The sequence below is a fragment of the Geotrypetes seraphini genome, chromosome 1 (genome assembly GCF_902459505.1).
Source record: "Geotrypetes seraphini chromosome 1, aGeoSer1.1, whole genome shotgun sequence".
Lineage (NCBI taxonomy): Eukaryota > Metazoa > Chordata > Amphibia > Gymnophiona > Dermophiidae > Geotrypetes > Geotrypetes seraphini.
This window is the reverse complement of record NC_047084.1, coordinates 352,590,940-352,606,276: the sequence shown is the minus strand read 5'-3', so window position 1 is coordinate 352,606,276 and position 15,337 is coordinate 352,590,940. Positions and strand designations below refer to the sequence as shown.

At 42.4% G+C, this 15,337-nt stretch overlaps 1 protein-coding gene across 23 annotated transcripts in view; it reads right to left on the bottom strand.

Moving 5' to 3' along the window:
- The window catches only part of CCDC158 (coiled-coil domain containing 158), a 1,147,529-nt gene that overhangs the window by 739,256 nt on the left and 392,936 nt on the right, over nt 1-15,337 (bottom strand). For all 23 annotated transcript variants that reach the window (XR_004536446.1, XR_004536447.1, XM_033914104.1 and 20 more), the window contains one exon: nt 9,149-9,346. Coding sequence is in view for 21 of the 23 variants with exons in the window: in XM_033914104.1 (XP_033769995.1) it covers nt 9,149-9,346 (198 nt within the window). In the remaining 2 variants the exon portion in view is untranslated. The remainder of the gene's footprint in view (nt 1-9,148; nt 9,347-15,337) is intronic.

Genomic DNA, 15,337 nt, shown 5'->3' with positions numbered 1-15,337 from the left:
AGCAGGAGGAAGCAGGACACAGTGGGAACGAGGAGCGGGTAGCGGCGAGAGTTAGCTCCGCCCACCCGCACCGCGTCATCACCAGCGTCGGCGCCGGACTCCCTTAACAGGAAGGGAGCCAGCGGCGCGAAGAACTAAGCTAGACCGCGTGGAGGCAGGCAGAGCAGGCAGTAGCTGAGGAGGAGAGCTGGGAGAGAGGTAGGCAAGCAGGAGGAAGCAGGACACAGTGGGAACGAGGAGCGGGTAGCAGCGAGAGTTAGCTCTGCCCACCCATACCGCATCATCACCAGCGTCGGCGCCGGACTCCCTTAACAGGAAGGGAGCCAGCGGCGCGAAGAACTAAGCTAGACCGCGTGGAGGCAAGCAGAGCAGGCGGTAGCTGAGGAGGAGAGAGCTGGGAGAGAGGTAGGCAAGCAGGAGGAAGCAGGACACAGTGAGAACGAGGAGCGGGTAGCGGCAAGAGTTAGCTTCGCCCACCCGCACCGCGTCATCATCAACGTCGGCGCCGGACTCCCTTAACAGGAAGGGAGCCAGCGGCGCGAAGAACTAAGCTAGACCGCGTGGAGGCAGGCAGAGCAGGCGGTAGCTGAGGAGGAGAGAGCTGGGAGAGAGGTAGGCAAGCAGGAGGAAGCAGGACACAGTGAGAACGAGGAGCGGGTAGCGACGAGAGTTAGCTCCGCCCACCCGCACCGCGTCATCATCAGCGTCGGCGCCGGACTCCCTTAACAGGAAGGGAGCCAGTGGCGCGAAGAACTAAGCTAGACCGCGTGGAGGCAGGCAGAGCAGGCGGTAGCTGAGGAGGAGAGAGCTGGGAGAGAGGTAGGCAAGCAGGAGGAAGCAGGACACAGTGGGAACGAGGAGCGGGTAGTGGCGAGAGTTAGCTCCGCCCACCCGCACCGCGTCATCATCAGTGTCGGCGCCGGACTCCCTTAACAGGAAGGGAGCCAGCGGCGCGAAGAACTAAGCTAGACCGCGTGGAGGCAGGCAGAGCAGGCGGTAGCTGAGGAGGAGAGAGCTGGGAGAGAGGTAGGCAAGCAGGAGGAAGCAGGACACAGTGGGAACGAGGAGCGGGTAGCGGCGAGAGTTAGCTCCGCCCACCCGCACCGTGTCATCACCAGCGTCGGCGCCGGACTCCCTTAACAGGAAGGGTGCCAATGGCGCACAGCCGTTAGGCGTGCGGCGAAGGCGAGCGGCAAAGGCGCTCGCCTTTGCGAGAGCGCCTTTGCGAAGAGCTGTAAGAAGAGCCAGATCACTACACCCTAGAGCACAAGGAGAGGCAGCACGGTAAATGGTAGCAGGCACACAGGCAAAGGGTAACAAGGGCACAGGAGGAAAGCCGCATACAGACAAGAGAAGCAAGAGGGACAGAAGGCACTGAAGACAGGAAATCAGGTAGGTCCAGGGGGGCCGCACCCACACAAAACAAAAGAGCAGCGACAGGCACAGAGGGCATAGAAGTGTAGCAGTAAGAACAGAAAACAGATAAAGGACAGGCACAGAGGGCACAAGAGTGTAGCAGTAAGAACAGAAGACAGATAAAGGAGACAAACCCAAGAGGTAACAGGGGGAACTCACAAAAGCTGAAGGCAGTGGTGGAGGGTTAAGAAAAGACAAACTCAAGCAAAAGGTTCTGACAGGCAGAGAGGGCTACGAAGAACAGGACAGGTGGAAGGAAGCAGAGGACAAAGAGGATCAGGAAGAGCCAGGATCAAGAGTGAGTGCACAAGCAAAGAGCATACGAACCTCTAGAAGGCGGACAAGCATGGAAGCTGCAGGAGCCCAGGGATTGAGCTTCCCAGTGTTCTGCACGGACTGCCACATATACGACTATCTCCCCTCGGGGAGACAGTTGTATGTGTGCGGACGATGTCAGGAACTGAAGAGCTTGAAGAGTGAGGTTAGTCACCTGAAGCACAGGATCCAGGAACTAGAGGGACTCTACATCTCAGAAGACCCATTCCTGACAGCCGATTACCCCACGAGAGAGAGGCACTTCAAAGAACAGGTCAAGGAACTTGAGAAGTTCATCGAGGATGCCTACAGGAGAGTAGAAGAAGAAGAACCCGAGCATAGCACGCACAAGGAGGATGAGCTGAGCGAAGGACACGAGCTATCCGACACGAAGGAGGAAGGATCCCATGGAGGGTACTCGCAGGAGGAAGAAGCAGGATCCTACCAGAACCTAGAGGGAGAAGAAATGAGAGCCACCAAAGACACTGATATGCGACTACAGCGGAGACTGAAAGAAGGGAAATCTGCAAGCCTGGTGGGAGACTCGATCTTGAGACAGGTGGACAGTCACATAGCAGGAGGGAGAGAGGATCGGCTGGTGACCTGTCTCCCAGGAGCAAGAACCAGGGACATCATCGACAGAATCGAAAGGATCCTGGAGGGAGCAGAGACGGAAGAGACGGCAGTGATGGTCCATGTCGGGACGAACGATGTTGCCAGGAGAGACTACAGCAGGAAGGCACTCACCGAACAGTTCATGATCTTGGGAAGGAAGCTGAAGATGAGGAAACAGAGGATAGCGTTCTCGGAGATCCTACCAGTACCGAGGGCTGATGTGAAGAGGCAGACGGAACTACAAGCAATAAATGCTTGGCTGAGGAGATGGTGTGAAGAAGAGGGGTTTCACTTCGTGAGGAACTGGACAACGTTCTGGGGCAAGAACAAGCTCTACAGGAGAGATGGATTACACCTGAGCACGGCGGGAACTAGACTACTAGCAAGCAACATCAAGAGAGGAATAGAGCAAGCTTTAAACTGAGAGGAAGGGGAAAGCCGACAGTCAACCAGATGTTGATGATTCGGAAGACAGTATCCCAAAAGGATACTGAGTGGGGAAAGTGCAGGGAAGACACCAACAACGTCAAACAAGCAATGGAATACCGGCGGAGCCAGACAAATCAGGAAAGGGATAGGAGGAATCTACTACATGGGGAAGTCAACAAGGGGCAAGAAGAAGAAAATGAACGTAATGAAGAAACACACCACGCCCCACAGGAGGAAGACAAGAGAGACAATAAACAAAAGTCTGCAGAACAAGAAGGGGACGGAATGGATAATGGATCGCAAGGGAAACCAACAAGAAAACAAATCCATTGAGACTTAAACTGTATGTACACTAATGCAAGAAGCCTGATGAACAAAATGGGGGAACTAGAAACCAGGGCCAAAGATGAGAACCTAGACATCATAGCAATCACGGAAACATGGTGGAACGAGGACAACAAATGGGACACAGCACTACCAGGGTACAAGCTCTACCGAAGAGACAGGACACATCAGAAAGGAGGAGGAATAGCACTTTATGTAACGGATACAATTCAATCGATCGGAGTGGACACACCAACAATTAATGGCCAACTGGAATCAATATGGGTTAAAATACCAGGAAGAAAGGGAACCGAGATAAAGATGGGGCTGTACTACCGACCGCCCGGACAAACAGAAGCAATAGATGAAGAACTGAGAGCTGAGTTGAGGCGAGAATGTAAAAACGCAAACACCATAGTTATGGGAGATTTCAACTACCCAGGGATAGACTGGAGCCATGGAGTTTCCAATTGTTCAAAGGAATTGGAGTTCCTAGAGGCTGTAGGGGACTGTTACTTGGAACAGCTCGTCAAAGAACCAACGAGAGGGGCAGCTATTCTGGATTTAATCCTCAATGGGCTGAGAGGACCTGCCCAAGAAGTGGAAGTAGCGGGACCTTTAGGGAACAGTGACCACAACACGATCCAAATCAAAGTGGAACTAAGTATGCCAAAGGGGAGGAGAACCACTGTAACAACGTTCAACTTCAAGAAAGGGAACTATGATGCCATGAGACACATGGTAAAGAGAAAACTCAAGAACAGCACCAGAAAGGCACTGACGGTGGACCAAACCTGGACCCTTTTTAAGGACATGGTGAACGAGGCGCAAAGCCGATATATATCCAGATTTAGAAAAGGGGGCAGAAAGAATCAAGCAAAGGACCCAGCATGGTTAACAAGAGAAGTTAAGAAGGTGGTAGGAGATAAGAAAAAATCCTTCAGGACATGGAAAAAGGATAAAACTGAGGAAAATTGGAAAAAGCACAGGAAGCACCAAAAAGAATGCCACCGCGTAGTCAGAACAGCAAAGAGAGAATATGAAGAGAAACTTGCAAAGGAGGCACGGAACTTTAAACCTTTCTTTCGATATGTGAAAAGGAAACAGCCGGTGAGGGAGGAAGTGGGACCCCTGGATGAGGGGGATAGGAAAGGAGTGGTAAAGGAGGAAAAGGAAGTGGCGGACAGATTAAACACGTTCTTCTCGCGGGCTTCACAAAAGAGGACACATCCAATGTTCCGGAACCGGAAAAATTCTTCAAGGGGGACCAAGAGGAAAAATTATCGTGCATGGAGGTAAGCCTCGAAGACGTACTCAAACAGATAGATAGGCTAAAAACTGACAAATCGCCGGGCCCGGACGGAATTCACCCAAGAATACTAAGAGAACTTAGAAACGAAATAGCGGAGTTACTGCAGCAGATTTGTAACCTAGCCCTGAAAACAGGGGTAATACCGGAAGACTGGAGGATAGCAAATGTTACACCTATCTTCAAGAAAGGAACCAGAGGCGACCCATGGAATTATAGACCGGTCAGCTTGACCTCAGTTCCGGGGAAGATGGCCGAATCATTGATCAAGAACAGTATCAGTGAGCACATAGAAAAAAATAAGCTGATGAGAACAAGCCAGCATGGTTTCTGTACTGGAAGATCCTGCCAAACAAACCTACTGCACTTCTTCGAGGGGATAAGCGGACATTTGGACAAAGGTGACCCCATGATATAGTATACCTAGACTTCCAGAAAGCCTTCGACAATGTACCTCATGAGCGCTTTCTAAGGAAACTGTGGAACCACGGGGTGGAAGGGGACATACACAGATGGATCAAAAACTGGCTGGCAAACAGGAAACAGAGGGTAGGAGTAAAGGGACACTATTCTGACTGGAAAGGGGTCACAAGTGGTGTCCCACAAGGGTCAGTGCTGGGACCGCTGCTATTCAATATATTTATTAATGACTTGGAAACAGGGACAAAGTGTGAAGTTATAAAATTTGCGGATGACACAAAACTCTCCGGTAAGGTTAGATCTGTAGAGGAATGTAAAAAACTCCAAAGGGACCTGGACAAACTGAGTGAGTGGGCAGATAAATGGCAGATGAGTTTTAATGTGGAGAAATGTAAAGTTATGCACATAGGGAAAGGGAACCTGATGTACAACTACACGATTGGGGGGATGACATTGGGAAAAGGCAACCTAGAAAAGGACTTGGGGGTTTTGGTGGATAAAATAATGAAACCGGCAGCACAATGCGCAGCGCCCTCAAAAAAGGCGAACAGAATGTTGGGCATTATCAAAAAAGGTATCACTACCAGAACCAAGGAAGTTATCCTCCCGCTGTACAGGGCAATGGTGCGACCGCATCTGGAGTACTGCGTCCAGTACTGGTCGCTGTACCTAAAGAAAGATATGGCGATACTCGAGAGGGTCCAGAGAAGAGCGACAAAAATGATAAAAGGCATGGAAAACGTCTCGTATGCTGAGAGGCTGGAGAAGTTGGGGCTCTTTTCCCTGGAAAAGCGGAGACTTAGAGGGGATATGATAGAAACTTATAAGATCATGAAGGGTATAGTGAAGGTAGAGAGAGATAGATTCTTCAGACTGGCGGGGGCAACAAAAACTAGAGGACACTCAAAAAAATTGAAGGGAGATAGGTTCAGAACAAATGCTAGGAAGTTCTTCTTCACCCAGAGGGTGGTGGACACCTGGTATGCGCTTCCAGAGGGGGTAGTTGAGCAGAGTACAGTTTTGGGTTTCAAAAAGGGATTGGATGAGTTCCTAAAGGGTAAGGGAATCCAGGGGTACAATTAGAGGGTTACTATACAAGACAAAATGCTCTTGAGTAATAGATCACTACAGGTCATTGACCTGGGGGGCCGCCGCGGGAGCGGACTGCTGGGCATGATGGACCTATGGTCTGACTCGGCAGAGGCAATGCTTATGTGCTTATGTGCTTATGAGTTCTAAACCTGCGAATATGTAGGGTGAAGTGAATAACTATGTGTTCTCTGTACCTCCAATACACTGAAGCTAACCTTCCCTTAATGGGAATCCTCTATGTTTGATGATATAAATAGGCTTTTAGGCATTTTTTAAACTGGGACAAAGATAACTCCTCCCTTAGATCCTTTGGTAGGGAGTTCCACATTACTGGGCATTTTCAAAACTGCCTTTTTAGACGACTTTCTGGTTGTTTTGTCTCCAGTGCATCTAAATCTTAAGAAGGCATACTAGAGGTGTGTTTTGGATGGGATTAAGGCAGGATTAGCACTTGGACGTTTTACAGCCTTAATCAAACATTTTACAAACATCCAGGGCATAATTTGCATGATTTGGGCTAGACCTATTTTTAAATCTAATAATGGCCAAAAAGGTACCCAAACTGAGCAGATGACCACTAGAGGGATGAAAATTTGGCTTACACACACTCCCCCATTGGTCACTGTCCCCCCTCCTACCCCCCAAAGATCTGCATAAAATAGTCCATATGTCTCTGACAGCTGCAGATACTATGACCAGTCCTAGCAGAGCTGCAGGCAAGTCTCTCAAGTAGCCTGGTGGGCACTGTAGTGGACTGCAGAGAAGGGGACCCAGGCCAATATGCCACCCTAATTAACACACTTGTGGTAGAAACTGTGTGCCCACCAAAACACACAGTATTGCCATATAGTTGACACCTACAGCTATAAGGGCTATTGGGATGGTAGACAGGTGAGTACAGTAGGTTTTGGGGGTGTTTAAGAGGGCTCACCATATAATGTACGAGGGTTATGGTGAGATATGTACCTGGAACCCTTAATGTGAAGTTCACAGCAGTGTCCCTTAGGGTGCCCCACTGCTCTGTGACATGTCAATGTGACCAGTCCATTAAAAATGCTGGCCCCCCTCCTACATGCAAATGACATGTTCTGGATGTTTTTAGTTTGGATGATTTTTTATTCATAATGGCAAAAAAAATTATTTAACCAGTGCCCATGCCACAGGTGTCAGTTAGAGATTCGCACCTGATTCCTTGCCATCAGCTGATCGCAGCAAGGAAATCTCCCTGCCACGATCAGCTGAGCGGTTGTGGCAGGGAACCCCTGAACCCCCTGCAGACGGGAAGAGTGAAGTCCTCTCCCTCCCACCACCACCCTCAACCCCCCCCATGAATATCTGCAGCAGGAGAGATGCCTACTCCCCTTCTGCCGCCCCTCTCTTCCCTCCTGCTACGGACATTCACGGGGAGAGAGGGGCGGCAGGAGGGAGTAGGCATCTCTCCTGCTGCAGATATTCATGGAGGGTTTGAGGGTGGTGGTGGGAGGGAGAGGGCTTCACTTTTCCCGTCCGCAGGGGGTTCGGGGTTTCCCTGCCACAGCCGCTCAGCTGATCGTGGCAGGGAGATTTCCTTGCTGCGATCAGCTGATGGCAAGGAATCAGGTGCGAATCTCTAACTGGCACCTATGGCATGGGCACTGGTATAAATAATTGGGGTGGTTAGGTGGGGTTGGGCGTCTGTCCATTAGGGCAGACACTATTCTATTAAGGACACCAGTCTGTGATTCTTAGCTGCTGCTTAGGCGGCTGCTGAGACCGGCATCTTATACAGAATTTTCCACATAACATCCAAAGTTGGATTTAGACATCCTAGCAAAAATGCCCTTGCATGTGTTATGTGCACCTATCATGAACCTTTATTATCTTGAGAATTTTCAATAAAAATATTTGAACAACAACAAAAAAAGATCACAATTAGTACTTGAAAATTAGAAACTACACTAATTCAGTGAAATTACCCAATATAATAAAATCTTGGTTTGCGAGCATAATTCGTTCCAGAAGCATGCTTGTAATCCAAAGCATTATATATCAAAGTGAATTCCCCCATAGGAAATAATGGAAACTCAGACGATTCATTCCACAACCCAAAAACTTTAATACAAAATACTAAAGGTACATGTATTGCAAGACCTCACTCATTTAGAAGTCACTACACTCCTGCAGCATCAGAGAGAGAAAAACCATCGGCTCAGTTGTGATGTGTGTATACTGTATGTACTTATATTGCAAGACATTGCTTGTATATCAAGTTAAAATTTAATAAAATGTTTTGCTTGTCTTGCAAAACACTTGTATACCAAGTTACTTGCAATCCAAGGTTTTACTGTATTTATGTTGGTAATAGAAGGTTGAGTTAACAATGAGATAAAACACTGTAGAACTGAAAAATTTATCTTTAAGAGTTTTTAATATAAGGTATTGATATAAAACTTACCTGAGCTAGTTGACAGTATTGCATAATTGTTTTGTTTGCATTTGTGATGAACCATATTGTAATCTCATTTCTTAAAAGTGCTAGAAATACACAAGAGGCACTTGAACTTTTATTTATCTGTGCAATAACAGCTACGTACTAAATCATATAATATTTTCCTATCCAACGTTGTCTGGGCTACTTTGCCCTTAGGGTTGGAAAAAGCCATGAGTAGCAGTGACCCCTTCTGAGGAAGAGTGTGAAACTCGAGTCGGGGGACCAGGGCTCTTGAGATGGCTTATAGCAGTTTTTATGAGCACGTTTAAGCACTAGCACTTTATGTCTTTACCTGTGGCAGCCAACAGTACAATCAACAAGCCCCCGTTCAGCATCTAAGATAAGTGATTCTATTCCTTTTGATTATAGTAGTAAGCGGGTGGCAATGGGACTGTAAAGGCAATGATGGTCCCAATGGCAGCCACAGTTTGGTGTTATCATTGAAGGGTCTAAGCACTTTACATAAATTATTTATATATATATATATAATATTTTTAGAGCTGTGATATTGGAATTGTCAGTTGAACATATCATCACAGAATATGAAATATTATCTCCCTAGAAGATTGAGGATCCATATGGGATGTACACTACTTATTTGCTTTTACATAACTTAGAAATACCATACCATACACATATACATAAGTTACTTGTTAGCACATAACTATGAAACTTTCCACTAGGAGAAAATAACATTAAGAAAGAAGCACTAGCAATGCCTAATACTTGGATCTCTAAATATAATTATATTGCCTAACCTGTTGTTCAGTGTGCTTTCTGGATCCATCTTTCATAGCCTTTATCTGAGCTTCTAAACGATGTATATCTATATTCTTCTCATCCAAATCCTGCTGCAGCTGAGCAATAGTGAGACTATTGCCACTGTCCCTTTCACAGAGCTTTTTGTTCTGTTCCTTTTCCATTCTTAGTAGCTCATCATATTTTTGTAGATCAGCCTATAGAAATATACAAATGACAGATATTGCTCCATGAATCACTGTTTCACTTCCCAAGTTCAAGAGAGAAAAATGAATTTACTTACCAGTAGCAGATGTTCTCCAAAAACAGCAGGACTTAGATTTTCACATTTGGATGGTGTCACTAACAGAGCCTGGTATAAGGAACAGTATCCTAGCAAATTTTTACAGAGGCGTTTGGGTAGTCTTACCATGCACATGCATATTTGTTCACAGCTATTGCTGTCATGTAGGATCTCCTCAGACCATTACAAGATGAATACTTGTATAACTCTTTGGGGAGATGAATGGGTCAAAAAAAACAGATGCATCAGTAACTTTGTTTTTCTCTGATGAAAATTAGGACCATAAAATCCTCACATATGGAGCTCTCTAGCAAAAGGCTTTCTTCAACAGAAGAAAGGAAACAAATGGTGGCACAACCGATAAGACACCAATATTTGTGGTGGCAACAAGCTGAATTTATCATTTCTTCTTTTTATCTAATCTTTGGTAGGCAGTCTGGAACTGAGGAGTGTGTGGCGCAGTGGTTGGATCTACAGCCTCAGCACCCTGGGTTTGTGGGTTCAAACCCTGCGCTGCTCCTTGTGACCCTGGGCAAGTCACTTAATCCTCCATAGCCCCAGGTACGTTAGATAGATTGTGAGCCCACCGGGACAGATAGGGAAAATGCTTGAGTACCTGATTGTAAAAACCGCTTAGATAACCTTGATAGGCGGTATATAAAATCCTAATAAACTTGAAAGGAAAGGGCCTAGAGGGGATGGAGTTGGATTCTAAACCCCAAACAGATTATGGTAGATTGCCTGACCAAATTTTCTCTTATGTTGGAAGTCCTGTTTAAGTTCATTAAATAATTTTCTATACCGCTCTACAACATCTAGAACAAAGTGGTTTACAAAAACAAATAACATATTTACTAACTAAGAATTCAATTTATTAAAAGGAAAGCCTATCCATCATCAATACGTAATAATAAAAACATTACAAAAATTGTTTCTACATCTTCTGAAAGTGCTTCAGGAGTCGTCAGTGAACTCTCATGCCATCTCCTATTATCATATTAAATGCATCAGAAAAAAAATGATTTCAGTGTCGTCTTAAATTTTTTAAAACTAGCTTCTCCTTTTAACTCCGAAGGCAATCTGTTCCATAACCCATGTTTCCCATCTCATTGTGGATAATATACATCTACTTAAATGTGCTAAAGATATTCTAAAGTCTTGCAGTGATCTCAATACCCTCGCATAGTAAGATAGTAGTTGACGGCAGGTGAAGACCCAAATGGTCCATCCAGTCTGCCCAACCTGATTCAATTTTATTTTTTGTTTCTTCTTCTTAGCTATTTCTGGGCAAAAATCCAAAGCTCTGCTCGGTACTGTGCTTAGGTTCTATCTACTGAAGTTTCTGTTAAAGTTCACTCCAGCCCATCTAAACCATCCCAGCCATCGAAACCCTCCCCAGCCCATCCTCAACCAAACGGCCATATATGGACACAGACCATGCAAGTCTGCCCAATACTGGCCTTAGTTCTTCAATACAGGTGTATATGGAATAATCATCACACTCAAATATTTAACTTGGATTTTGATAAATCTGTTTAAAGAAACCTCAGCCATGCAATTAATGTAATCCGATTGTAATTCATCTGTAACTGGCAGATCCTCTTACTGTAAATCACTTTGAACTGTTAAGGTATAGCGGGTTATAAATAAATCTGAATTTGATGGTTTTGCCTCAACTAGACTATTGTATCTCCGCCTACTTAGGCATCAACACTACTCTTATCCACATAATGCAGCTCATCCAGAACACAGCCATTAGATTGATCTTCAGACTAAAGAAATATGATTCAATCTCAACCTTCATCAAACAACTACACTGGCTTCCAATATCAACCCAGATAAACTTCAAAATATCATGCATCATACACCACATACTGCACGGAAACTCAGCTGCCCCCCTCATTCATCTATTCTCAATGGCTTAGTCAACATCCAGAAGAATCCTTAACAGAATCCAACTAAACCTACCATCCACAAAGAACCTCCAATACAAGCGAATCTTCTACTCCATGCTAACATACCTAGGAGTAAAACCCTGGAATGACCTCCCAGAAGCAATCAGGAAGGAAGCATACTACACTTCATTCAGGAAAAACCTGAAGACTTATCTCTCTGACACTTAACTGCTTTAGCTTTTGTATATCTCTTCTTCCACCACCTAGGCACCACCTCTTGTCCTATCTGTCCCCGTATCTTTTCCTCCTCCTTTTTCCTCTTGTTCAGTCGCCTAGAGTTTGCAAAGGTTTGTGTGACTTACAAATGGAATATTAGATTAGAGCATTAATATTTTAAATTGAATTCTATATTTCATTGGAAGCCAATGCAATTTCAGATATAAAGGGGTCATCTGATCATAGTTTTTATAATTTCCTAATAACTTAAATGCTGCATATTGAACTGTTTATAAACACTGAGATCAGCATTAGAATATCCTGCATAAACCACATTGCAATAATCTATCTTCGATACAAAAAAGACATAAGTGTATGCAATGCTTTTTCATTTTAAAAAAGTGCTTTACCACTCATAAAAATCTTAATGTGGTAAAACCATGCTTAAAAAGTATAACTCTTTGGACAATATAATAGCCAATAAAGTACAAAAATGAAATCCAATCTACAATTGGCTAACACACTTAGTCCCTCGGGAAAAGAGTCTGAACTGGGAAAAATACAAACTAAATAGAAAAAATTATTTAAATAATGGACATGAACCCTTGGTAGACAAACGGAAAATTAAGGCTCGGGCAGTACCTCATAGGTGACCAGCACCAGACCAAAGTCTAAATGAGAACTGCCCCATACATCATTTAGTCCTTTTCAAAGTTGTCAAACATGCGAGTCCAATCACACTCCCAGAATGAAATGTTGATCAGACCTACACACCGAGGGAGAAAGGGTGGAAAATGCACAATAAATACATACGCTCCCTAGAAACCAACCCAATAATTAATTAGAATGAAATATAATATAAAGTGCAAAGTTATAATTAATGAGAATAAAATATAATAAAGTGCAAAGTGCAAGTGCTCACACACAATTCATACTGGAATTCTTTTAAAAAAAAATTATTTATTCATTTTACATCTTACAACAAGTGTATCATAAAATAACATTTAAACTTATATAATATCACTTGATTCTCTATCAATTTAACTTAAATCATAATATTTAAACCCTCCCTCCCAACCCTACTAATTCATATATAGTACATATATCATATAATATATTATATATTCTGTCCTATTAATCTAATCATTAAATATCAAATCAGAAATCCCACCCCCCCATACTTTGCAATTATACCTATTAGGGAAAAATGATAATCCAATAATTACTCATTACAATATTCTATTAATGGCCTCCAAACCTCTTGAAAGTTATTAAAATTACCTTTCTGCAAGGCTAACATTCTTTCCATCTTGTACATATGACATAATGAATTCCATCAAAAACTATAATTTAATTTATTCCAGTTTTTCCAATTAAATGTAATCAGATTACATTTAATTGGAAAAACTGGAATAGATCATACTGGAATTCTCATGCACCTTTGCATGATGTGCTTAATATTTAAGAGTGATTAAGAATTTTAATGAATTATGAAGGCTGACTTGATAAAACACCACTAACACTGTTATTGACAACAAAAAATCATGTAATAATAAGCAGAAAAATACTAAGACCTGTAAAGTGAAATTCATAGAATTCATGCAGAGTTCATAGAACAGTGAATTAATGAGTAAATAAGCACAACTGTAATTCATAAAGTAGGCTAAGGAAATTACAAATTCTATAAGGAATCCATACTTTCTCACAATAATTAATAAAGCCACTTAGGAATTCTATATAAGGTTCATGCATGCAGTTGGTAATTCATAATGCTGCTTAAAGAGGTAAAAAATTAATCTAACACTCTTCAAATATCCAAATTCCCAATATCCAAATTTGTAAAGAGTTCATAAAAGCATGAACATAGTTCATAAGCCCAGAAAAAATGAACGCGCTTAACCATATCTGTTATTTGATCCGAAAAGATCAAATGGGAATCAACCCATATATTTAAGTACTTAAATTTATGTACTATGTCATCACTTGTCCCATAAAGGTAGGTGAATACGATATCTGTGGATGATGTCCTGCTAGCCAGCATTTTACCATTTTTTTCAATATTTATAATCAAACAATGTTCATATAACAACTTTACAATAGCCATAAAATAAGCGTGAATATTCATCAAATCCAGTTTTATTTGTATTCCGCAAAACCTTGCAGTTCTATGTGGTTAACAAAATAAAGACAACTGAACAATTAGGGGCAGTATAAACATCAATCTTCCAGGAATTTTACAAAGAAAAAAACTTTCAATAATTTCCTAAAATGCATATAAGAAATCGAGCTGGCTATTAATTGATGAAGGTCAATATCCCAGCTTGTGGCTTGAAATGACAGTAGTCGATGAAAATGTCCCTGAGGGATTCCATATTTCAAACCATATTTTCTAGATACCTCAGCGCCCATCACTACTTGAAAGGTTCTATCTTTAGTCTCAAACCAGTCTAAAACTCTTAAAATTAATTCTATAGATTTTAATCTATTTATGAGAAGTTCATGATCTACTAGATCAAATGCTGATACTAAATTTAAGGAGAAAGTCAAGGCAATATCTCCATCATCCAGTACTTCATGTACCTCATTCAAAAAACAACTCGCAATAATCTCTGTGTTATATGTCCCTTTCTAAATCCAGCTTGCCTAGGATGTAGAATATTAGTATCTTTAATTAACTAAGTTGTTTAAGTACAATGGGCCAGATTCTATAAACAGCGCCATAAGTTAGGCAGCGGTAGGCGCTATACCACCGCCTAACTCAATTGCTTTAATTGGTTTTAATCGGTGTGGTAATTGATCGCACCATTAAAAATTGATTAAAAACACATTAAAAAGGTATGCACCGATAGATGCCTATGAAGGTAGGTATTGTAATCATGTCTTAGGAGACATCTAATGGTACCTAAGGTCACCATAGCCATCGTTATGACCTTATGCTCTATTAGATGCAATTCACAAAATAACTTAGGGCACCTGCAATGTAGGCCAGTAAAACCCTGGCCATTTTATGTAGGCAGCTGCTGTTTTTGATGCCATTTACAGAATCTGGCCCAATTTGTTCTTATCAATTTGGCTGGAAAACGATGCTGGTCTATAATTACATACATTTGTTGGATCTCCTGTTCTTGTCTTCAGAATAGGATGAACAACATCTTCTTTCCTTGTTCCAGATTTTGGTTGATGAAATTTAGTAAAAATGATAAATAACACATGTTTTGCCTCTTTAAACCACTTTGGGGGAACTGGATCCAAAAAACTACTAATAGATTTAATTCTTAAGGTAATTTTAGTAAGTGTAATCAAAGAGCAGGGTTCAAAAGCATTCATTCTTTCTTTTAACGAAGTATAATCTTCATCTAGATCATTTTCATCTCTTTTTATTAAAACTTCAAATTCTGATCTTAAGTTAAAAATCTTCCTTTCAAAAAAGTGACCCAGATCATGCACTGATGGAATTAACCCATTTTATTGTAAGCCACTTAGTTGTACTGATTTGTGGTATATCAAAAATTATTAAACTTAAAACTTGAAACTATTCAAAGATCTGTTCTTTCCTGACAATTCTTTCACAATAAAGTACTTTTAAGTTATGATTGTTCTCTGTAATGACTTACTAAAATAAGTTCATTTTGCTGTTCTAACTTGTGCCATAAATTTTTTACTAGCTGATGCCCCGGCGTTGCATGGGTATTTAATTATAGCAATAACACTGTAAATGGATTCAAATAAAGATACTTTATAGTGGTGAATGAAATTATTTTTTTACAGCTTTATAAAAAGTACAATATTCAAAT